General features: G+C 39.5%; 1 protein-coding gene across 2 annotated transcripts; it reads right to left on the reverse strand.

Annotated features, from left to right (window-relative positions):
* Positions 1–1,367: 1,367 nt before the first annotated feature.
* LOC126655217 (kinesin-like protein KIN-4A) lies at positions 1,368–24,875 on the reverse strand. Of its 2 annotated transcripts, XM_050349277.1 has the most exons (26): positions 24,541–24,875; positions 23,576–23,722; positions 23,326–23,475; positions 22,445–22,698; positions 21,679–21,866; positions 21,458–21,582; positions 8,186–8,222; positions 7,947–8,038; positions 7,690–7,800; positions 7,457–7,570; positions 7,256–7,349; positions 6,947–7,059; positions 6,700–6,798; positions 6,509–6,622; positions 6,303–6,419; positions 6,127–6,207; positions 4,990–5,061; positions 4,272–4,365; positions 4,161–4,192; positions 3,889–3,986; positions 3,709–3,807; positions 3,361–3,582; positions 3,078–3,240; positions 2,444–2,599; positions 2,057–2,366; positions 1,368–1,744 (listed from the first exon to the last, which is right to left on the reverse strand). In XM_050349277.1, the coding sequence occupies exons 1-25, from the start codon at positions 24,658–24,660 to the stop codon at positions 2,154–2,156; spliced, it is 3,105 nt and encodes a 1,034-aa protein (XP_050205234.1). In that variant the 5' UTR covers positions 24,661–24,875; the 3' UTR covers positions 1,368–1,744; positions 2,057–2,153. The 2 variants fall into 2 exon arrangements, with proteins under 2 accessions (XP_050205234.1, XP_050205235.1); XM_050349278.2 differs by lacking the exon at positions 24,541–24,875 and having other exon boundaries at positions 23,326–23,465; positions 23,576–23,665.
* Between the last annotated feature and the right edge of the window lie 636 nt (positions 24,876–25,511).

Genomic DNA, 25,511 nt, shown 5'->3' on the forward strand with positions numbered 1-25,511 from the left:
AGAATAATAAATGAATCCTTCAGTCCAACTCAGCATTTCTATTGCTAAGTAAACATGCTTACATATTCAATCAAAAACGTTTGAAAACCCTAAGTCATTATCAAGTGATACATCTTTTTCAAAAAAACCAAAAACTTAAATACTTGAAAAAAAAATGATAAACTAAACAAAAAGCCTTCAGATTTCAGTAAGGACTAACAATTCATCTCCTAAAGAAAATTTAAAGTAAAACAAAATTCAACCTCTTAGTACATCCTTTTAAAATGTAACTAGAATAAACTATAAGCACAACCAATTCAACAAGCAAAGAAAAGCATGAAACCTAATACTATGACAAAATGCATGACTATGAGATGTTTTCGGACTACTTGGCCATTCAATATTTAGACGGTTTTCAAATGGTAATAACCAAAATCTATTTTCGGACAAATATCGACAATCTTTATGCAGTATTGGCAATTTTTTTTATAGTCTGGGAAACTTCTAATAGCATTATAGATAGCAAGCCAGCTTTTATGATAAATCAGAAAGAAATTATAATTTACCGATATAAATTTAATTTAATGTTTCAAAAAGAAAAAGAGAAAAAAGACAGAAGACAAATGCATTAGATTGTAGTCTTATAAACTGTTAAATTACTCGGAAAAAATAAAGATTTTAAAAAGGTTAGTTCTACACTACACTACACTACACATTATAGAGCATATAAGCATTGATAAGGTCCATCTATCTATCTATACTATATATAGACAGACACATTTACATTAAATGGCCTTTTCACTTAAAAAATTTAATTATTAATTAAAATTATTAAAATAAAAATTAGAGTACTAAACAAAATAAACTACTATGTTGATATAATTGTATAAAGTACTAATTAGAATAAACTACTTTGACTATTTAATGATTACTATTTTAATTATTTTTTAATTGTATAAAATTTTAAATAAGGTAAACTATTTCAATGAATTATTATTTTAATTTTTACTTTATATTTTCTATTAAAATTATCTATAATTATAAAATTTGAGTACCAAAGGAACTACTACAACACATAGGATTTGAGTCATGTCTTCTACACATATTTTTACGTTTAATAGGTTCTCATCCTTACACATATTTTTACGTTTAATAGATTCTCATCCTTTGTGTGCGATCTTAGACAATTTGATATCGATGCTTGAATATCAAGCATTGAATAACGTGAAGACATTGTCGAAGTCATTCAACCGTAGTACAAAGGACGACTAACAGAAGAAATATGAATTCATAAAAGTGGAGCAATTGTAGAGGAAATCTAACTAGTTCTATTGTTTGATTTGAAAAGAGAAACTGCAAGTTTCTGGAGAAAGCAAATCATCCTAAACTGGAAGAACAATAATACATGAATAAATCACAACAAAATCATAATTACATATGAGATCAAACTTTTACACAAAATCCACAGTTGGTGGAATCATTTCTTCCCATCTACTATCATGGCAAGAATATAACAAAATTAACAAGAAAAAATAATCTAAATCATGCAGTAAAAATCAACGCCCTAATTCTTCCGCTATAGATGATCATGTGCACTCACTCGACCAGTTATAATTTTCCACAACCTTTTCAGAGCCTATCAGCATTACGAGATCCTAGGATGTTAGAGAACTGCCAATTCAGACCAAATACAGCACGAGCCTCATCCCCCCCATCACTGCTTCTAGCTATGGAGAACGCACCATCTTCCCAAGATACAGCAAGCCTGGATTTTTAACCATGAAAACAATTATGTCTTGTTCATAAGACAGCACTTGGAACTCACCGAGTTCTAGTCGACATGTACTAAACACTGGTTCTATCTACTGCTAAGCAACCATATTAGTATAGTAAATCAGTATAGACCAAAGTTTAGCAACTACGCATATAAAAAAACACGGGAAACATGGGTCACTAAACCTATATGATTTTATGTCGATAAAAAATATCTACTAAACCCACTACGCAAAAAGTAAAAGTTTTGTTCTCCTGGCATCACACTGATAAACTAAAATATAAGGTCAAACATAAAGAATACCTTTGCACATTCTAGATCCCATTCAGCCACGTATTGGAGCATTGATGGCAAACAAGTTGTATATGCAGCAGGAAGAGAGCTGGTGAAGGTAGAATCTTCAAATTACATCAAGAAGGGCCTGTGAGCGATGCCTTGACCTCATGATTGTCTCATCGCTATGTTTTATCCATTCTGAGAGCTTCCACGGCTTCTGCCACTTCCATTTGAACTGTAGCAGCCACTGATGATGACTTCTCTTCCACCTCCAGAGTTTTCCAGTCTGCCCAACTGCTACCAGTTTCTTCATCGACAATTGTCCAACTGGCACCATCTGCACTCACAGTACATTATTTTCTTAGTTACATGGAAGACTGCAATCTACAAGAAAGGTAGAAAGAAAGGAGTTACCTTCCGTGTCTGACCTAGAAAGTCCACCGATTCTCTGGCAGACCCATTAACAATCCCAGGTGTAAATTTCAGTTGTTTTGGTGCTGGAAGTGATCTTGGAGACAAGGGACCACCCAAATCTCCCGAATAGTGCTTGGATGAACTGCTTGAGTTACCCTGACAATTTCCATCAGAAAGTTAAAACAGTGTATTTGGCTCTTCTTTAAAAAAAAAAACAAATTCATGTCCGCTATTTAACTCAATATGGCCTCTTCCTCTCAAAAATCTTTCCATCTCATGGTGCTTAGGCACTTGGCAGTAGGGGGACTTGAGTTTAATCTAGAATGCCAATGCCTTGAGATGGAATGGGAAAACAGTGATGCTTGCTTTCCCACATTTCAAAATATAATTAAAGATGCACGCAATAAAGACCCAGATATGATTTTGCATAAAATTAACAAGGATGAAAACTAACACAGGTTTTAGCAACATGTTAATAGACCATTATAAACTTGGTGTTTAATTCCTTAGAAATGTTTATGTTCAAGTGATGTCAATTGATGTTCTATTCCTTAGAATGTTTATGTTCAAGAGAATTGAGAAGGTATATCACAGTTGATGTAAGTTATAGACAATGATAAACATATATTCTCACCGAAGATGATGTAGCAAGGGCAATAGCAACAGCTTGTTCTCTCATCTTTTGCTCCTTCACAAGTTCTTTCCTCTGGAACTCACTTTGTCGAAGTAAGGTTACAAATTCATGCAATTGGTTTTTTAGGTTCTTGATTTCCGCATCTTTATCCCAAAGCTGGCAACTGTTAACATTAAATAATGACATCATTATAGTTCCAAAAAAATCCCATCAGATACTCTTTTAACCATTGCAACTAATTTATGAATTTGATAAATAAAAAAGAATATGAAGGTTCAAGTACCTTGCTTCCAAAGCAGCAGTAAACATATAATGAAGAAGATTCTTAGCTTCTCCCATTGAGCGTAATTGGTTCCAATGTCCACGACCATTTAAGGAACGCTCTCTTTCGCCTGCCTCCGAAAGTTGTGAAGTCATTGCCATCAATGCATTTGAAGATACAGTCAGCATGTTCTCTAAAGAAGCTATTCTTGCCATTCTTGCATTTGGTGACATCGCCAATATTCTAATTTGGTTCAAAGAAAAACAGATCAGTAAATATCAAATAGTCATGCGGAATATTTCCAATCTGCATCTTATTAATGTCATCATTAGATAATTAAATGAATTACATATAGGCACATACACACACCTAGAATGTCCATTTATCACTCTATGTGGACTTTGCTCATTAGGACCACACTGATCTGCTTGTTTCAACAAGGTCAACTCCTCTGCCATTGCAGATTGTCTGTGAAATATGTATTAAGAATTAAATAATACAAGCACTTGTAATAACTGATGGCATTTAAGCATAGTACAGATGACATACTCTTTTCTCTGCTTCTCATACTGAAAACGAACTTCGTGAACTTTCTTCATTAGTTCTAGCTCATGATCAAGCCACCTCTGCAAAGATTTTTCATTTCCCTAAAAGTGCAAGTCAAATTAAACATTGTTATGACATTTTCCTTATAGCAAGAGGATACAGCTTCTTTTTCGCTTTAAGCAGACCAGATCTAAGTTGTGCAGTCCTAAGGCCATGAGGCTGAAGAAACCCCATAACACGCACACACAAAATTATCGAGTCCTTGGATCAATTACCTGACTAGATGACATATGTCCATTAGTAGTAACTGCAAGATATAAAAAAAATCAGAATGTTCACATATTTGACAGACCAACTGATAAGAGAAAAAGAAGATGGTGGATTACTTGAGGTCTCTCGTGCAAAAGATTTGCGAGCTTCCAGAAGCTCCTTTAGCCTTCTGGTAGCTGTTGCTGCCTCTTCTGTCTTTCTTTGAAGAACCTTGAAGAAAGAGGAAAATGTATCAAATACCCTTTTTTCTACTTTTGTTTTTGTCAAAGATGGTAATCGACTTTTTAAAGTCTCAATTGTTAGTTGTTAGTTACGGAAGCGTGGTTCAAACCCACAACCTCTTGATGCACTTAGAGGTGCCTTAGCCATCCAAGCTAGGCCCACATTGGCCCTTTTTTCTACTTCACCGACAACTTTTTAATTCCAACTCTTTGGACAGTTCATGAACAGCTATAGGTCAATTTTATTTATTTACTTCCTAATTAACTGGTTTAATAGATCTAGTTAATTTTACTATCTGCACATCCTAAAACAGTTTAATTATATTAATTTACAACAAGCCAAGTGGATAGTTACATTATAATATTTTTTCCATAGACCAAGCATGATAAGCGAAAACTGGGTCAACAATATTCATAGTCAACCAATTCAGTACTTGGGTATCTGATATAAAAGAATGCTGAACTGAAACCATCAAAGTGACAACTGGAACCCCCTAAACATGACGATCATCTTCCTACCATCGCACAAGCAACATAACTTGAAGTAAATCAGAAAGACAGCTTACGGACACAAATGTGACTTCTATCTACATAAGAATGCTAAAATCTTTACCAGTTTCTGCCGTTGATGCAGAGTTTCAAGTTTATGTCTCTCATACTCGTTTCTCCTGCCTTCCTTCCTCAACTGCTTGAAGAAAACCAGAATGCAGCATTTATGGATTAGTAAAGTAAACATTACAATATGATGTGCAAGCAACTGTAAAACCCAAGCCCATTACACTAACAGCCAGTACCATGGTGCGGGATGGAATCTACCCACGTGACCCCAAAATTCAACCACTTGATAACAAGAGTAATATACATAAACTCTTATAAACAAATCAAATTCACCACTATTTTTCAAGTGGAATAAGGTATCACAACTTTCCCTACTTAAAATTCTAACGTCCTCGTCAGAAACCAAATCCAAACTCAAAATCTCCCAGATATAGTTCACTAGGCGAGTTATGGACACACTAGAGGTGGCTCCTCAGAGTTTAAATCAAAACTACAACCAAACTCAAAGTTCGAAAATGGCACAAAATTATAGTCTATCGGGCTAGTTAAAGTTTTAGTTCACTAGCACAGATTCTAGAGGTGGCTTCCATCAACTCGCGTGTAGTTCCGCACTACACTTAACTACATACTCGGATTCACAAGTTATTCTAATACCAAATCTAAAACCTGAGCCTGGTGCCTTAGGGTAGAATATGTCCATGGGATTGGGGCCCAAAAATCAACTGTCTGGTACTAACAGCAGCACACGTGAATTCTTTTAAAAAATTATGTTCACTACTCCTTTTTAATGAGATGGAGAATGTTGGAGCTTTGAAAAGGTATACAATGTCATTAGTGGAGCTTAGATGACTAAAGCAGCCTATGCACACAATAGAAAAAACGATATGAAGTCAGGTAAACAGATCACATATTAAAACATATATGCCTTATTTGGAGATATTCTATTTAGTATACTCATACTTGAAAAAGTTCATGGTTCAAGGCAGCTGGCTTCTTAAAATGTTGAAATCTTGAATATTTTGGATAGCCATACACATAAAAGGTTTCTGAGTAATTGAACTAAAACTTAAGCACCTCCATCATCCTTAAATTTTCCATCACCATAGATATCTAGTAAGATCACCCAACAACATTTTGTAACATACGGTATCAAAGAAATCCATAGAAACACACTCTTAATGCAATGAAGTACCTGCAGCACTTCCTTCTCTCTAGAGGCCTTCCATTGTCGAAATTGTTCCGACTCTTGTTTCATTTTATGCTGCAACTGGACCTGCATAATGAAGAGAGCAAAGTAGAAAAATACTAAAGTTATAAAATACATGTTATTGAGGAGCAGAACGTAAACACGCGAGAACAAAAACCAACCTTTTGAGACTTGATATGTTGTATTTCAGCTTGCAGCCTCTTTGCTGCTTCCTCACTTCTTTGCTTTTGCTTTAAAAGCTCAACCTGGCTTTCTTGCTTCTTTTTAAGATCTAAAATCTGAATTTAAAAGAAAAAAATTAATTAACAAAAAAAGAACAGACAACATAGGATGACACGATGATTAGACTCAAAATTACATAGCTTACCTGTGCCTCAAGTGCTTTTAACTTCTGTGAATGACCGTCCTGTGCTTTCTGTATTTGTCCATCGGAATTAGCTGAACGGGTCTCAACTTCAGCCAACAAATGATCACGCTCTTGCTGCATTTTTTTTTAGTTATGTCAGCGATATAATTCAGCCACAATTAACAATAAAACTCAATAATATTCAACCAAACCTGCACAATTCTTTTCTCTCCTTCAAGTTCCATGATTTTTTTCCTAAAATGTTGTTTCAAAGATTCCATGTCGAGTCCTCCAAAAAGTTTCATCTCAGACTGCATTGAAACAGAAAAAGAATCAGACTGAGGGCCAAAGTTACCCTAAAAGAGAGAGGGGGGGGGGGGGGGGGGGGGGGGGGGGGGGAGATGAAGCAAAGACATATATTGACTCATTAATTTGATGTGTTTCTTAAAATAATGAAACCTCTTTTTGCTCCAAATATCGGTTTAGTTCATTTAATTCTTTATCCATGGTACATTGCATGAGAGCATGTTCCCATTCCCTTGTTGCTTCATCAATTTCCCCGGAACTTTCACCTGCAGAATGCAATATCTAATTGTTAATGATATGGAAGTGAAGTGGCCAAGGCAAATGCATGAATTGCATAATATAGTAAACCCTCTAACACACTCCTAACATACTTGTGCATTCTGAGCCAACCCCCAATTTAAGGATGCAGCACTCTCAAGCTCCTTTTATCCTAATCCCCGCATTACTTAAATAAGTATATACCTGACATGTCTTCATCCATTTGATAATCAGATGAATCCATACTATGAAAGTTTCTCTTCAGTCCATCACTTTTTGCTAAAGAGGCACAGCCTTCCTGAGATTTAAATTTTAAAATGTGTTACTATAAATCTAGCAATGAAAATTAAATGTCACTAGCTATATCATTAGGATTAATATAAGTGTAGCTATCCACTGACATACTAGGAAATTGATTTCACACTGCTCTACGACAGCACGACGGCTGCGATATTCATGAAGTTCTCGAGAAAGGTCCTCATTTGTAACCTCAAGCCAAGCAATCCTTTCCTTCAGGACCTGTTTTTAGAGATATAAGTAAGTGTACAATTAATAATCCAAATGGAAATATCTTTGTAATTATCATGTAGGAAAAGAAAACGGAAAAAAATTTCACAGTTCTTTTACAAGCAATTTACCTGGACTTCGTCTGATGGAGTTCTTCCCCCACGAGCAGAAAGTTCTGCTTGTAAGAACTTTAGTTGCTGGCGCATCTGTTGCATCTCATTGGATATTAGATCTCTATTAACCTGCATGAAAGAAGAGGAATAAAACATTTATACTATTATAAGTTACACTTCATGCCAGATCAAGTTTAAAACTCGCAGGGGTGATCATAATAAATGAAAAGAAATGAAAACATCATTAGGGATTAAAATATTTTAGACAAACTTACAACAGGCTTATTCTGAATGTTTCGAGCACGATTTGCATATTTCAGTGTGTTGTGAGTTTCCTCAGCATTGATATCAGCAGGACTGATGCAAGCTGGAAGAAAAAAAAAATTACAGATGAGTTGAATAAAAAAATTATTATTGTAGAACATAGAGCAACTTATCTCAACATATCAGATAAGATGCTGCTCCTGACACTAAACATGGAACGACTTCTGACAAAAAAGTGAAAAGTAATCACCTATCATGACAGTTTTACTGTTTCCACCCAGTGAATCCTGCCAAAGAGTATGAGCAGTACCTTGATCAGAAAGTCTTAAAAGATAAATCAGTAATTATTCTGTAGTTACAATTCCCATATCTCAGAAACAGATAGCAGCTTCTTGCTGTTTCATTCTAATACTGAAATTCCATATCATTGCTATACAGCAGCACAGAGTTAGTGGCCAATTTTAACATATTGGTCTAGTACATTGAGCAGCAACACTAACAAATCACATAAGCAATGTGCTCTTTGATACAACAAAGAGTAAATCCAGCTTAGAGAACCAAAAACAGATAGGTCTGCTAAGACATGGGAAGATATTGATAGGCTAAAAGGCTAGTGATGATTTGCCTTTTTGGCTACTAAATAGTCATTTGATTTGGTAAACGACGCATTAAAGTGTTTGTTGTTGAAATTGTTTTGAGATTTGGTTTTGTGGCCAAATGGTGACTTGTTTGGGCTTAAATGGTTTGAGATTTATGTTGGTGATATGCCACTCTGTAATGATGTATGTGAGAGGTGTTGAGTTGTGATATTCACTTGTGATTATGTGCTGAAATAAAGATATGCACATGTGAGAATATTTTGTTTGGTGTCAATGCGCATGACACTGGGAGAAGGGCCGAGCCATGTCACTATTTGATTACGATTGTAAGTCGCTTATAAGTGATTGTTGACAGTCATGTCACTATTTGTTTATAGGGAGATATTCTTTTTATTAATGTAGATGCAAAGCCAAAACTTACACCCCTGACCTTTCTAAAACAAATAACTTTGATAAACTGCTTTGTTAAAATAATTTGCTCTAAAAGGTTGGAACTGTTATGGACTTATTCTATGGTAAGTCTTATTCAAGGAAAGAAGAATCAAGCAATTAGGTTTAAATGGCAGTTTATTATTTAATAGTTATTAAGTAGTATTATGTTTCTTATTTAGTTTGTTTCTTATTTAGTATTGTTATCTTTCCTAGTTATATTCTAATTAGGAATCTTCTTATTTAGTATTCTATTTCCTAGTTCTATTAGGAGTCTTGCTACCCAAGACTATTGTATTATATATATAGCTGTTTCAGCATATTAATAAAGACATCGAAAATTACAAACAAGTCAGATAGGCAACTCTCTCTAACGAGTTCCCGGATAGGCAGCTCTCCGTTTGAGCTCCAACAATCACCATAGCTCGAAAACGTAACAAATCAAGAACAGGACAACCTTCAATAGAAGGTCATCGCCCTGTGACTCGATCCATATCAACGGGTCATAACAATTTGGTATCAGAGCCAACAGTCATGGGGGATACACATGCTCAGATGGAACAACTTTTGGAGATGATGCGCAAACTGTCAGCAGATCACGCAGCCCTATCTGCACGTGTTGATGCCATGTCTCAGCAAAAGGAAGAAACAATCACAAAAGAGAAGGATGTGGAGGATAGTAGCAGTCAGATTCATGGTTCCAAGCAAACTGCAAATTCATCTAGTAAAGAAGGAAAAAGTGGGGCTGTTCCGCGTTATACAAAATTAGAATTTCCCACCTACAACGGTAAGGAGGACCCTCTAGGCTGGCTTACACGTTGCGAACAGTTCTTTGCTCACCAGAAAACCCCACAAGAAGAATGGCTTGGATTGGCTTCGTTTCATTTAATCGGGACTGCTCAACTCTGGTTTGTTCATCTAGAAAAAGCAAACCCACACTTGAGATGGGAAGTATTCAAAAAATATTGCAATATGCGGTTCGGTCCACCTGTTCATAGTAATCCGGTAGGAGAGCTAATCTCACTTAGACAAACCGGGACTGTGGAAGAATATCTTGAAAAATTTCAGGGGTTATTATCCCGAACTAATTCTATAATTCCAGAACACCAAGTGGCAATAATGATGGCGGGATTATCAGAAAGGTTGCAAATTGATGTGGAGTTGGCTAAACCGGAAAATTTGGAGGAAGCTATGAGTCTTGCTCGAGCTTTTGAGAGACGTTTACAGCTGGAAAAATATTCTGAAAATCAAAAATTTGGGGCACCTCTAAAAATAACAGATGCTACAAAAGCAACATCAAGTGGAACTGCCTCAACTCTTCCTCATTTTATCAAACTAAGTAGAGCAGAGATGGCAGAGAGGAGAGCCAAGGGTCTTTGTTACAATTGTGATGAATTATTCTCACCAGGCCATCAATGTAAAAGGTTGTTTTGGATTGAGGTTGCTATTACAGAGGAAGATGCAAACACTGTTCATGATGGCAACCATAATAGAGATCCTGAAAAGGCCATCATTCGAGCTTGAGGGCAAGCTCGTTTTTGGAGGAGGGGAGTGATGTTATGGACTTATTCTATGGTAAGTCTTATTCAAGGAAAGAAGAATCAAGCAATTAGGTTTAAATGGCAGTTTATTATTTAATAGTTATTAAGTAGTATTATGTTTCTTATTTAGTTTGTTTCTTATTTAGTGATACCGACCTAATAATATTCGAACTCCAAGCATCGCCTAACGAATGCTATGCTCGCCCAACGAGCCTCCAAATCTCCCATCGCCCATATCTGTCTCGGGCGGACTCATCCCGGTCTGCCATCTAGGCGACCTCATCCACTCCGTTCCCTGACACCCACTACCCGGGATAATCGGAAACGTGCCTTCACCATTATCAATAATCGTGGGGCAAACCCACGATTTACCAGATAACCACCGCCTTAAACTCATTATAAAAGGAAGCCACCGAACGCTGAGAAGGGTAAGCAGAAATCAGACTTAAATACTCTTACATTCATTTACCTACCAAAAAACCCTCTCTGACTTAAGCATCGGAGTGGCTTTCAGGCTGAGCAAGCCTGAGGTCCTTTGAGCTTATATTTGTTACTTGTGCAGGAAAAATAGTACAGGCGACCCCTTAAAGATCGACTTGTATCATTTGGTGCGGTGAACGTGGAACTTATTAGTTTCGTCGTTCCTTTTAGATACTTTTCAGAATTTGCTTTTTCAAGAATGGATCCCCCACAAGATAATACTCTACCAGCTACCAACCGAGAAGACAGGGAAACAGAACCACCGGCCCTAAATCTGTTTCCCCCAACCAGCGAAGAAGGAGAAACCAGCGACCCCCTGGCGATAAGACAGACGATGCCTCCGATAGCCATAGCACCAGATGAAGGGCCAATCAACAACCAAGCAATGTTCAAGGCTTTCCTAGAAATCACCAGTCTACTCAAAGATATCAAACAGAGTATCTCGTTAAAATCGCCAGAACAGGGATCAGCGAAATCACCAGTACAGAAGTCAACGTCAACCATGGACAAGGGAAAAGAACCAATGCGAGAGGAAGATGCCCCTGAAAATTCCGCAAGGAAACAAAATGCCCCCATCATAATTCCAGACGAAGAACGTTGGATGGATGAACAACACACCCTCAAAGGCGGAGAAGAGCATCTGGAGGAAAAAGTCCGCCAAGTCATGAGCAGGCTTGGAATAAGATGTGAAGACGTGGACATCTCTCTTCGAAGTGACTCACCACTCGCAGACTTCATCATCTCTCACGAGTTCCCTACAAAGTTCAGATACCCCCCAAATTTGGAGTCGTACGATGGAACAGGCTGTCCCAAGAGCCATATTCACAAATTCCAAGCGGTGATCAATGTTCAGACAAACTTGGATCACGTACTATGTAAACTTTTTCCTACTACCTTAAAAGGTCTGGCGCAGGAATGGTACCAGAGTTTAAAGCCAGGATCAGTACTGACGTTCAAACAATTCTCAGGACTTTTTCAGGCTAGATTCGTAGCATGCATCCCTCAAAAGAAGCTATCCACAGATCTGCTGGCCATCATGCAATGGGAAGGAGAGACACTCAGGAAGTACGTAGAAAGATTCAATAAGGAGGCGATGCAGATAGAAGACCTGAGCCAGGAGATCGCCTACACAGCATTACTCAATGGAACTACCAACTCCGACCTACGAAAGGAATTATTGGCTAAATCACCAAAATCATTTACCACACTGATGACCATCGCACATACACAGATCAGGGTGGATGATGGCCAGAGAGAAATAGAGAATCGCCTCGGACGGGTAGAAGAACGAACGTTTGCAGAAAGAAGAAATGGGGACAGATCGCCCATAGGAAAGAGGTTCGGAGAAAAAGGCAATGACCATTTCAGAAACAAAAGGAAAAAAGACGAAGATAGGCGATATACGCCCCTGAACACAACCAGAACCAACGTACTGTTTTGGGTAAAAGACAGTCGAGAGAAGGTCAGATGGCCAAGGAAGATGAACGTTGCATCAGCCAGCAAAAGAGACAATAGCAAATACTGTGAATTTCACAGAGACAACGGCCACACCACAGATGAATGCTGGCACCTGAAGGAGGAGATAGAGAAATTGATAGAAAGGGGATCCCTTTCCCAGTTCGTAAAAAGGGACACCGAAGCCAGAGAGACAGAATCAGAAAGAAAGAAAGAGCGGAAAGAAGAAATCGCCAGAAGACCCAGACCAGAGCCAGCAGGCGTGGTTAATGTAATAATGGGCGGATCGACCGGAGGAGACAGCAATACTACAAGGAAGAAAGCTGCAAGAACAGTCTACTCGGTTAGCCCAGGTGCACCGAATGCTAAGAAATTCAGAAGCGTATCTTTTTCGGAGGTCGATAGTCATGGCTTATCAGTCCCCCATGAGGACGCCCTAGTTGTCAAGGGGCGACTCAACAATTTCGAGGTATCTCGGATGCTCGTAGACACGGGAAGTTCGGTAAACATGATCACGATGGAGGTGTTCGGCAGAATTGGGCTCAAGAAAGAAAATTTGACACATGTTACTACTCCACTAGTGGGACTAGGAGGCAAATCTGTACAGGTGGAAGGATCACTGGAGATAAACATCCAACTGGGGGATGGAGAGATCTACAAAGAGATCCGAGCAGAATTCATGGTGGTCAATATGGATTTCGCATACAATGCAATTCTCGGAAGGCCACTCTTGCACGATACATGCGCATCCATTTGCATGAGGTACCTACTGATGAAAATCCCAACCAGAGAAGGCGATGCCGAAGTCAGAGGATGCCAAAAGTCAGCCAGAGAAGCATACTTTACAGCTCTCAGGAAGGTACATATAACCTTGCCAGTACTAACAATGGAACCTCCAGAGAAGAAGGAAAGGGCGGAGCATTATGGGCGAACTGAGAAAATCGAATTATCCCCAGGAAAGGAGATAGAAGTGGGAGATGAGCTAGAAGAAAAAATCAGACGATCTCTGACCGAAAACCTCAGATCGCTTGGAGACTCCTTTGCCTGGACAACAGACGAATTGATCGGAGTAGACCCGGACGTCATATGTCATCGGTTAAACATAGCGACCGACGCGAAGGCAGTAATACAAAAGAAGAGAAGGCACTCGCCCGAAAAACAACTTGCCATCGCAGAAGAGATCGCCCGGTTAAAAGCAGCAAACGTGATCAAAGACGCCTATTACCCCAAGTGGGTAGCAAATGTGGTAATGGTAAAAAAGTCCAATGGCACTTACCGAATGTGCGTGGACTTCACAGATCTGAATAAAGCATGTCCCAAAGATAGTTTCCCACTTCCACACATTGATCAGTTAGTAGACTCCACAGCAGGTCACGCCCTCTATACATTCCTAGACGCCAAGGCGGGATATCACCAGATACCCATGGCACCTGAAGATCAGGAGAAGACGGCCTTCATAACGGACCAGGGATTATTTTGTTACAAGATGATGCCCTTCGGTCTGAAGAACGCAGGAGCCACATATCAGCGGCTGGTGAACTCAATATTCAGAGATCAGATAGGAAAACACATGGAAGTTTATGTGGATGACATGATTATCAAGAGCATCCGAGCTGAAGACCACCCAACAGATGTGAAGATAGTCCTGGAGACGCTAAAGAGATACCAGCTAAAACTCAATCCGGAAAAGTGCGTATTCGGAGTACCGGCAGGCAAGTTCTTGGGGTACATGGTCTCTCAGAGGGGTATCGAGGCTAACCCAGATAAAATCGAAGCGGTCTTAAAGATGACACCGCCACGGAGCATACATGAAGTCCAGAAGCTCAACGGTCGGATCACGGCTCTAGGTCGGTTCATGTCCTGCTCGGCAAAACGATGCCTGCCTTTCTTCAAAACCCTGAAACAGATCAAGAACTTCACATGGACCGCAGAATGCCAGCAGGCGTTTGAAGAATTGAAAAGCTTCCTATCCTCGCCCCCACTGTTGGCTAGACCAGATCCGGGCGACGTGTTATATTTATACATCTCTTGCTCTGACGAAACAATAGCAGGAGTATTGGTGTCGGAAAAAGGAGGCGAACAATACCCGATCTACTACATCAGCAAAGTACTCAGAGATGCGGAGCTGAGATACCCGAAGTTGGAGAAGCTGGCGCTATGCGTATACACCGCCACCATCAAGCTCCGACATTACTTCGAAGGACACCAAGTCATTGTACGGACCGACCAACCACTACGAAAAATCCTCCAGAAGGCAGAAACAAGTGGACGCATAGCAGAATGGGCCGTCAAAATAGGAAGTCTGGGTGTTATCTATGAAGCTCGGAAAGCACTGAAAGCACAAGCACTAGCCGACTTCTTCGCTGAACTAACATTCAAAGAACCCATGGAGGACAAAACGACTCCCTGGGAGATGCACGTCGATGGAGCAGTTTGCGGAGAAGGAGCAGGCATCGGAGTCGTGCTCAAAGGACCAGGAAAAATCCAAATGGAATACTCAGCAAGACTCGAGTTTCCAGCCTCCAACAACGTTGCGGAATATGAGGCGCTGATAACAGGGTTGCAACTATGCGAAGAGCTCAACATCTCCGAAGTCCAGATCTGCAGTGATTCACAACTGGTCGTGAACCAAGTCTCGGGGAACTTCGAGGTAAAGGAAGCTACATTGAAGAAGTACGCCAAGCAGGCCAAACCCTTCTTTGCCAATAATGGGCGATCCTGGTCGCTACAGCAAATACCCAGAGCAATGAATGGAAGATCCGACGAATTGGCAAAGTGGGCAGCAACGAAGAATTACGACCCAATGAGAAACATTCCTCATGAAATCAAACGACAACCTAGCTTTCAAGAAGAAATTGAGGAAGGCGAAGTACTTATGGTAGAAGGGGAAGAAACCTGGATGTCCCCCCTCACAGCATACCTGGCTAATGGAATACTCCCCGAGGATAAGAAGGAAGCCAAAAGGATAGTGATACTTTCATCAAAGTTCGGAATATACAACGGCCAGCTGTACAAACGGTCATTCACCCATCCCTGGCTAAGATGTGTGAACAAAGAAGAAGGGGAGTACATCATGAAAGAATTACATGAGGGGACCTGCGGAGCACATGACGGAGCATCAACACTGGTCAGGAAAGCACTACTACAAGGCTATTATTGGCCCACGATGAAAGAACAAGCTACAACGCTAGTAAGGGGATGCTGGCCTTGCCAGCAACATGCCTTGGTACCAAGAAAGCAAGCTTCAGAAATGAAACCCATCGGCAGTGCATGGCCGTTCGCCCAGTGGGGTATGGACATCCTGGGACCTCTCCCTTTGGCGACAGGACAACGGAAGTTCCTAGTAGTGGCAATCGACCACTTCACCAAATGGATAGAAGCGGAACCACTGGCAAAAATCACACAACAACGCATAACTAACTTTTTCTTTAGATCTATCTTGTGCAGGTTTGGAATACCGAAGGTGCTGATCACAGACAACGGAAAGCAGTTCGACTCAGCAAAGTTTAGAAAGTTTTGTGCCGAGTATCAAATCGACCTAAGGTTCACTTCGGTTTACCATCCACAATCGAATGGGCAAACCGAAGTGGCCAACAGAATCCTACTGGCCGGACTAAAAAGAAGACTAGACGAGTGCAAAGGAAGATGGGTAGAAGAACTCTACAGTGTCCTATGGAATTACCGTACCACCCCTAGAGAATCAACGGGCGAAACTCCATTCGCCCTAGCCTATGGAACGGAGGCTGTAATCCCTGTAGAGATCGGCGCACCCACGCCAAGGACAGAAGACAACCAGCTAAACCTAGAAGAAAACGAAGAAGAGCTCAGGAACAATCTAGATCTCCTGGTTGAAAAAATCAACAGATCAGACATCAGGATGGAAGCCTACAGACAAAAGATGGCCAAACATTTCAACAGCCATGTAAAGAAAAGAAAATTCAAACTAGGCGACCTAGTCATGCGAAAAACCGAAGTCAAAAAAGGAGAAGCAGGAAGTGGAAAACTGCAGCCAAACTGGGAAGGACCTTACACCATCAGCGAGGTCATCAAAGAAGGAACATTTAAACTCACCAACTCCATGGGAAGAATCATACCAAGGACATGGAACGCCAACAACTTGAGGAAAATTTAGTCACAATGGGTCGCCATCAGACATGATTAGTTATTCCTTAAGAAGTAGTATAATTAGTCAAGCAGTGTTCAGTTTCAATATTGTATTTCAATTCCTCCAAGTGATGTTTAATCACAGCATTATTTCAATTTCTACAAGTGATATTTCATCACATTACTGTATTTGAATTTATGCAAGTATTTTAATTTACCCTTGCTCGGACAAGGAATTTCCACAGATATCATCTCTTTACCATAGTTGTTGATTACTTAAAATATTTCCAAAGAGGAGAACTGACGAGTTCATTCCCAAAAAAGGAAAATACACAGTCGAAATATATATATCGCCTAAAATAAAGAGAACATAGAAGCTAACTGTCTCAAAAATAAAAAAAAAAAAGATATATATTAAAAAGAGGGCAAATGCCCCTCATGAAATTACAAAGGAAAATAAAATTCCTAACAAAAGAAAAGATACAAATGTACAAAGTGCATAACAAAAAAAAAGGGGAATCTAAAGCTTGATGATCTCTGGCTCAACCTTCTCCGGGGCAGCCTCCTTGTTCCCCTCCAAGGTATTGGGGACAGATAGCCCCTCCTGCGAATCCCGCCTGGCTGAAGAAGAAGCATCGACATGAATGTTGCCAGAACGGGTGGGAGAAGGGACATCGGCAAGACTAAGAGGATCGGACCCTGGAAGGATAGACTCCAGGTCAGAAGGCCGATCCAATAAGTCCAGAGCAGCAAAAGGCCGCTCCGAAGATATAAGCAAGCCGAAGTCCTTCTCCTCAGGACTACCCCCCAAACCGGGAACAAGAGGCTTCTCGCCAGCCTTGGCAGGTCCCTGGACCCCTTGGGCAGACTGTTCGGCAACCTCAGCAGCACCTCCACCATCTTCAGACTTGATGGAGACAAACAAGTCTTGGGGAGAATCTGGCTCACTCTCACTGTTAACCCCCTCGGGAAAGCCATATAAGAATTCAACGTCCCCATCAGGATGACGCTCCAAGTAGGTACCCACGATGGCTTCAGTGAAGTCAGTCAGATCATTGGCTAGCTGGGCGGTGTTACGGCGACGCCTCTCCTTCTCACGAATCAGCCTGCCTCGCTTCAAATAAAGCCTCTTCTCAGCAACTGAGACTTTATCGTTAAGGGCCGTGACGGTGGTATCGAACTCCTTCTTGAGATCGTCATAATCAGTGCTTTTCAACACCACCTCTGCCGCCAGATTTTTATTTTCCTTCTTAAGGCGGGCGACCTCCTCAGACAGCACCCGCTGCTGCTTCACAGCACTCTCCCTCTCCCTGGATAATCTATCAACATCAGCACGAAGAGAGTCCAGCTTCTGAGTACACCTGCCATGTTCGCTGCGAAGGGAGTCATACTTTCCCTTCAACAGCTTGTACTCCGTCTTCAACTTCACCTGCATCTCATCGTCGTTAAGACGGTTGGAGCGGTATTGACGGATGGCATAGGCAACCTAAACATAAAATAAAACTGAGTTAGAAAATAACCATCACGGGAAGAAGAAGGCAAAATGCTAAAGATAGAAAATTCAAACCTTTGCCAGGTTGGAAAAACAATCGTCCATCAGTGCGTGGTCCGGCCTCTTCAAATAATAGTCAACGTCCGAAGGGCAGCAGGAACCCCGGAAGATGTCATGGGTAACGGCAGGACAACGTACAGTGGCATCGGCCCCATACTTCTGAAGGAGCAGGTCGACCTGAGTCACCATCACATCCCTCTTAGGCCTTTTCATCGAAGGTCCCTCCCCCTCAGTATCTTCGCCCCCTGAAGAAGGAGCTCGCCTTTTGCTACCGGTCGAAGCAGCCGGGGCAGTTTGGGGAGCCGGAGGAAGGGGTCGGGAAAGCTTCTCCTTCGCAGGAACCTCCATCTTATCCTTCCCCTTACCAGTGTAAGAGGGAACAGCAGGAGGAGGAGGGCCAGTGACAGGTTCCTTTATCTGGAAACCCGGTAGCACCACCCTAGGAGTGGGAGCAGAATCATCACCCTTCTGAGAAGAAGGTGGCTTGCCTCCAGCCGTGGAAGGAACATCGCCTCCTTTCTTAGCAGGCGCCTTCTTAGCCTCAGAAGACGGCTTGGGATCAGCTTGGGGAAGGGCCTCCCTCTCTCGAGCCTCTCGACGAGCTCTCCTGTCCTCCATGACCTTCTGCTGAAGTTCCTTGAAGTTCGGCACTGAAAAGTCAAAGGAAAGAAAATTCAAAAAAACGCTTCACAAAAATTAAAAGGGAATAAAAACTTCATGGTACAAACAAGGTACCAGAAGGACTAAGAGGCATAGAAGAAATATTAAGAGGGGAAGAAAGCAGTGGTTCGCCCATATCAGGGAACTCGTCTCCATTATCGGGCGATGTCTCCCTCTTGTCCTCACTCTTCTTCCTCTTTCCCCCTTTTTCACCCTGCACTCTCTTATTTCTCTTAGAGGCGACACTTTGGTCCCAGCCGAAATAGGAATTTATCAGATTCACTACGTGCACCTTAGCGCCACCTCGAAGCAGACGCAACGTCTCTTTATCAACCTCGCTCAGGTTCGCCTTTTCCAACTTAAGGGGCCCTTCCACAAAAACATTCGGAATGGAGCCCCAACCCCCTTCCTTCTTGGCGATGACGAAGTTACCTTTCCACCGCTTCAAAGAATTGGGAAGGCCAGTGAAGGGAGATCTCCCGGGTTGCAAGTAGAAGAACTCGTCGCTTTTCTTCCTCCCCAGAGAATAGATCGCCCTAACAATCTCGTAGCCCACCTGTCTCTTCAGTTGGAGACCACGAATAAAAACTCCGGTCAAGTGACGGTGGGCATTAGGATGGAGTTGACCCAAGGGGATCTTAAAATTATCGAACACTTCTTGGGTAAAGAGGTCGAGTGGTAGCCTCAAACCCGCCTCAAAATCGTCAACAAAAAGCAACTGTTCATCATCCTTCAAGACCTGGCTAACAGCCGAACCCTCAGATGGAATCCGAAGGCTGATGAAGGGGGGAATTTCGTACCTCGCCCTAATCCAAACTAGGGCTTCTTGACCCAGACTGATAGGCCACTCAGACAAGGGCTTTTTCTTACTAGAAGATGTCCCAGAGGAGACTTTACGTCTTTTAAAAACAAAATCCTCCTCGTCTCCTTCGTCATCACCCAGTTCACCATCTCCACCCTCATCTCCACCAACGTCCTCAAGGGGAACCTCGCCCTCTGGCCCTCTGTCATCAACACCCTCCTCACTATCAGGGATCACCTTCTGAGACAACCCTTCCTCGTCAGATGACAACTCAACAAGGGTGGCAAGAGGAGCAGGGTAAGTAGGGTCACTGGCAGAACTCTCAGAAGAAGAGGAAGAAGAAGGGGAAGACATTGAAATCCTTAATGTAGACATCCTAAGAATATACTATCTGAAGGCAAACAAGAAGAAGGAAACAAGAAGACAAACAAAAATAGCTAAACCACTTACTGATTAAAAGAGAAAGTCTGGTGCTATGTAACTCGAAGAAAACCTGGCTGGAGAAATACGTCAACAGAAATACAGAATCAAAGAGAAAATTAACAGAAAAGCAGAGAGAAAAATTAAGAGTAAAAAACTTTTAATTAAAGAATATGTACCTCTTTTATACACTCGAATGCCTGACAGCAGGAAACTCCTCGAAATAATCAATGGAAAACCAAAAGTCGCGTTCTTTTATAGTCAAAAAACGCTTCAGATTCGTAACCGTTGCAGGAAACGTTTGAAATTCAAGTTGTTTCGAAAATTTCGGAAATTCGAATTTTGAAAATTGGCGCTTCAAGTCTTTGACTTAGCAAGATTATAAGGGGGGGACATCTGATACCGACCTAATAATATTCGAACTCCAAGCATCGCCTAACGAATGCTATGCTCGCCCAACGAGCCTCCAAATCTCCCATCGCCCATATCTGTCTCGGGCGGACTCATCCCGGTCTGCCATCTAGGCGACCTCATCCACTCCGTTCCCTGACACCCACTACCCGGGATAATCGGAAACGTGCCTTCACCATTATCAATAATCGTGGGGCAAACCCACGATTTACCAGATAACCACCGCCTTAAACTCATTATAAAAGGAAGCCACCGAACGCTGAGAAGGGTAAGCAGAAATCAGACTTAAATACTCTTACATTCATTTACCTACCAAAAAACCCTCTCTGACTTAAGCATCGGAGTGGCTTTCAGGCTGAGCAAGCCTGAGGTCCTTTGAGCTTATATTTGTTACTTGTGCAGGAAAAATAGTACAGGCGACCCCTTAAAGATCGACTTGTATCATTTAGTATTGTTATCTTTCCTAGTTATATTCTAATTAGGAATCTTCTTATTTAGTAATCTATTTCCTAGTTCTATTAGGAGTCTTGCTACCCAAGACTATTGTATTATATATATAGCTGTTTCAGCATATTAATAAAGACATCGAAAATTACAAACAAGTCAGATAGGCAACTCTCTCTAACGAGTTCCCGGATAGGCAGCTCTCCGTTTGAGCTCCAACAATCACCATAGCTCGAAAACGTAACAAATCAAGAACAGGACAACCTTCAATAGAAGGTCATCGCCCTGTGACTCGATCCATATCAACGGGTCATAACAGGAACCAACAAGTCAAGAGACCTATGGAACATATAAACTTTATACTTCACTCAGAAAAAAGAATTAATTGATTACCAAAAAAAAAGATAACTGTTACTATAAAAACTCCTATCATATACAATCTGAGTTGTTGCTGTAATGTTGTAAACTCATCAAACTGTGATAATATGATCATGTATGGATTAGGCTAAATGGCTCTATTTAATTTGCATGGCCGACTGCTTTAAGAACAACAAACATACATAAGAGATGTTTGCAACCTATGTGTTAATATAAGTTAGTGCAGCCTAAACTAAGCCAGACTAACCTGCAAGAGTCGAGTAAGTTTGCTGTCTCTGTAAGGAACATGCACTCCTTCTTTTCTCTTTTTCTCATCTCCAAGTGCGCTGATGACATTCCCAAGTGCAAGAAGCCCCCTATTTATGTGTATACCTGTTTGAAAAATAAAAACAAATTATCATGATTGTGATACAAATAACTGCTGATTATAAAGCAATCCAAACATAAAAGTGATATATGTTTACCAACCTTCTTTCAAACGTAGACCATCAGAACCAGTTCTTTTTGCCCGTTCAGATCCGGCTAGATCTACCAAATGAAGCTTTGCACAGAAATACTCTTCCCCCAAACCCTCATCTGGAGTGTCATTAATAGGAGAAACTGAATGCAGTTTGCGCGTCTGTTCTAAAGTGATGGTGAAAATTGCATGCGACCGACTTTTATTAACATGCAGAAGGAACGACATGCCATTAGATTATGATTACTGCTAAATGAAATGTTTGTGGCTTCTGAAATCCTTAATTTAAAGTACAAATAGTGATAGAACTGCACTTCCACAACCAAAATGGGAAATATTCTATTTGGAGAGAAGATACAACTTATGAAAAATGCAGTAATTAAAGATGCTCGTCTCAAAGATTGCTACAGAAAAATGACATTAACTTTCTTCTATGTGGTTGAAATTCTTTTATGAGAATGCACCATGTTGTACGGCCTCTTCTGGTTCTTTTAAGAATATTTTATTCCATTTAAAATAGATTCTCTTTAAGCAAACCCCTGACGAGATTGAAAAAGGATAAAACAACAGAGCTAAAACTGATACTAAGAACTTCTTTATGAACATTATATCTGCCCAACTTTACTTTACGGGGACAGACTCAGAGATCAGCAAACAGTATTATACTATGATATCTACACAAATCTGAACTAGCACAAATTGGCTTGAATAAGAAGGTTATATAAATCAGAATCAAATCTAAAACTAGGCAAGAAAAATAAAAATATGAAGGTTTACCTAGACTGACTGTTCATATTTGTACTTCCGGTTGCTCTACTCAATGATCCTTGATCCAGGCAAGCAGCCATTTGCTGTAATGTACTAACAGCTATTTCAGTTGATCCTGATAGAGTTATAACTCCATTTGATGATTCACGAATTTGTATAGGAGGCTTCTCCGGAACAGAAATTTTCCCAGAATGTCCATTAGCAAGCATTATATTGTTCAAAGAAACAGAATCCAGCAAGTCTCTTACTTCTTCCTTTAAAATCTTCAAAATCAAATCCCAACTGTAAGTTTGAGGAGAAAACAGGTACACGCAGAAAAAAGTGCAGTCCATATGCGAAATGTAGCATTGGATAGTATTTTAAGGAAACATTAAGCAGCCGTGCTTATTTCCAGATCAGGAATTTCAATTATTTTCATCTTTTAGGTCAATGTAGATTCCATAGAACGGAATAGGCCTAGTAGTGATACCTTCTAAGATTAACACCTCAACAAAGAAAAATATTTTCTACATAACTCAGAGAACCAGTAAAGTAGAACATCAGAAAATGACCTGAGCCTATTACTTCATGGTAGAAACAATGAATAACAGTTGCTATAGCACAAGTATAAAAAATTTATATTGTACATGTACAAGTTATGAATTTCAGAAAGTTAATAGACCCAAAGACCAGCTTTTGAGCCAAAGCCAAGGACAAAGTAATCATACTTCATTACTTCTATAGCCAACAAAGAACTTTATTTAACTATATCATTTATTTTTTCAGTCATCAAAATGGATTTTCTCATGGACACAACTAGCCTAGAAAATCAGTGCATACATTTTTTTTGCACAAGATTAATAGACATTCCACATAGTAAACTTGAGAGAAAAAAAATACAGCAAATATACCTCTATAAAAGACACGTGCAACTGGAATTCGATTTGATGCTTTAATTTTTCAATCTTGTTGAAAATTACATTCATAACTTGTGGAATCAATCCATTCTGGCAGCCATCTTTAAAGCCAGTTCCCATTGTATATGTTTTCCCTGATCCAGTCTGCAACCCGTTATGTAAATACTAATCCATATAAAAACGTAAAATTGAAAAATCACTTTCAGATTGAAGCAAATTACAATTGTTATAGTGAAACATATACCTGACCATATGCAAGTACTGTAGCATTGTAACCTTGAAATAGTCCATCAACAAGTGGAGCAACACATTCTTGAAACATGGAAGACGATGGAGAACCGCCATTTCCATAAACATGATCAAATGTAAAAGAATGTGTACCAATTTGCACCTACACCATAGTCAAATAAAATGACAAAATTCAAATATGACACAAAAAGTCAGCAACTCCCTTGTTTGTAAAATCTAAAAAAGGCAAGAACTCAATCCAATATAATTCAGTACTTACAAGTCAACTTACTCTTGCATGTGAGTTATTCCAGAGAAGGAATTTCATGCACTATTGATACACACACACACATAATCTATCCAGAAAAAATATAAAAAGATAAAGGCTTAATTGCTTAAAAATTACGAACTTTAGCGTATTTTGCAATTTTAACACGAACTTTCTATTTTAGCAATTTAATACATGAACTGTCATATTTTTGCAATTCCAAACACCGAGCAATTTGGTCACCGGAATAAACACTGTACTGACATCACATCAGCATTTTATTCACGGAAAATCGCTCGGTGTTTAAAATTGCAAAAAATTAAAAGTTACTGTCCGACATTGCCAAAATTGAAAGTTCGTGTTAAAATTGCAAAATACGCTAAAGTTCGTGATTTTTTAAGCAATTAAGCCACAAACAAATAAATAAAAAGAGAACATTAATTCTCATTTTCAAGATAAAATGCATGCTCATCTCAAAACATTCATAAACAAACTTCATTTTTTTTTCTATTCAAAAATTTAATAAAGCAAAAGTATAGAGCATATTAATAGTCTAAGCAGAAAATAAATTATAAACAACACAAATTTTGAAGATATAACCTAATCACATAATGAGCCAAATTAAAAACAAATAAACAAACAAAAACAATCTATATCCATAATTAATTCAAAAAATTACTAAAATTAAAGAACAAAGTGCGTGAATTATTTACCTGTGGTTTTCCAGGAGTAACAGTAGCACATTCTTTGCAACCTTGAATTCTCTCATCGGCGATAAGCGGCCGTATATGAACTGCCACTTTCACACTACAATTCTCCGGTGACTCCGTCATTCTACTATTTTTAATATATTATTCACAAACAAATTGGATAAACTAATTAAGTAAATGTGTTTAATTTAATCTCGCAAACTGGAGAATCAAAATCAGATTTGATCAGCTTAATGATTCAATCTTAACTATAGGTTAAGATTGAAATTAATTTAGTAAGATTATCATTTTTTTTTCTTCTACTTCACACTCTCTGCTCTGTTCTTAGCTAGCTTCCATTAACTGCTGATTACTGAGTATATAAACCAATAAAATATTTATATACAGTCCATACTTTTGATAGCTATGTTGCCTAAACTGCCCTTTGTTGGTCCCACATCTATAATTTTTAATTAAGTTGCATATTTATTAATCTTGAAGTTTGGGAATTAAATGGGATGAAATGTATTCCTTATTGGAAACACAATACATGGGACAAGTGAATTTAATTCAGTCAGTCGTCTCAAAAAATAATTAATTCAGTCAGTTGATAATAAATACTCCTGCTACAGTAATTGAATTTATGATGATAAATAAATTCAGTCTACTGATAATTACCCTAATTATGTGTTTCCTATTCTAATCATATTTTTCTTAATATGAAGTATACTATTGTTGGAGACTATCGGCATTTAATTTTTAATGAAGTGGTGGAGCCGATTGTGGTAGAACCGTTGAAGTACTACATCGAACGTCGATGGAAGAGTTATTATTCGGATAGTCATTGTTTAATTTTTGAAGGGGATTACTAGACTTTTAGACATGCATTAAGTTATTTTTCAAGTGATGATAGAAACGATACAATATTTTTTATTTAATTTTCCGATTTTTAAAAATTAAATTTCAATTTTTATATTATAAAGATTTTTTTTGAT

This window comes from Mercurialis annua, linkage group LG7 (genome assembly GCF_937616625.2).
Source record: "Mercurialis annua linkage group LG7, ddMerAnnu1.2, whole genome shotgun sequence".
Classification (NCBI taxonomy): Eukaryota; Viridiplantae; Streptophyta; class Magnoliopsida; order Malpighiales; family Euphorbiaceae; genus Mercurialis; species Mercurialis annua.

Bases quoted from the DNA above. Each gene is read 5' to 3' on its own strand.
- LOC126655217 (XM_050349277.1), bottom strand. From the start codon at position 24,660: ATGACGGAGTCACCGGAGAATTGTAGTGTGAAAGTGGCAGTTCATATA. The intron at 7,571-7,689 runs GTAAATTGCTTG...CTCTAAAAACAG, and splicing joins CTCCATCAGACGAAGTCCAG to GTCCTGAAGGAAAGGATTGC. The intron at 6,208-6,302 runs GTTGGTTTTTGT...TTCATTATGCAG, and splicing joins AACATATCAAGTCTCAAAAG to GTCCAGTTGCAGCATAAAAT.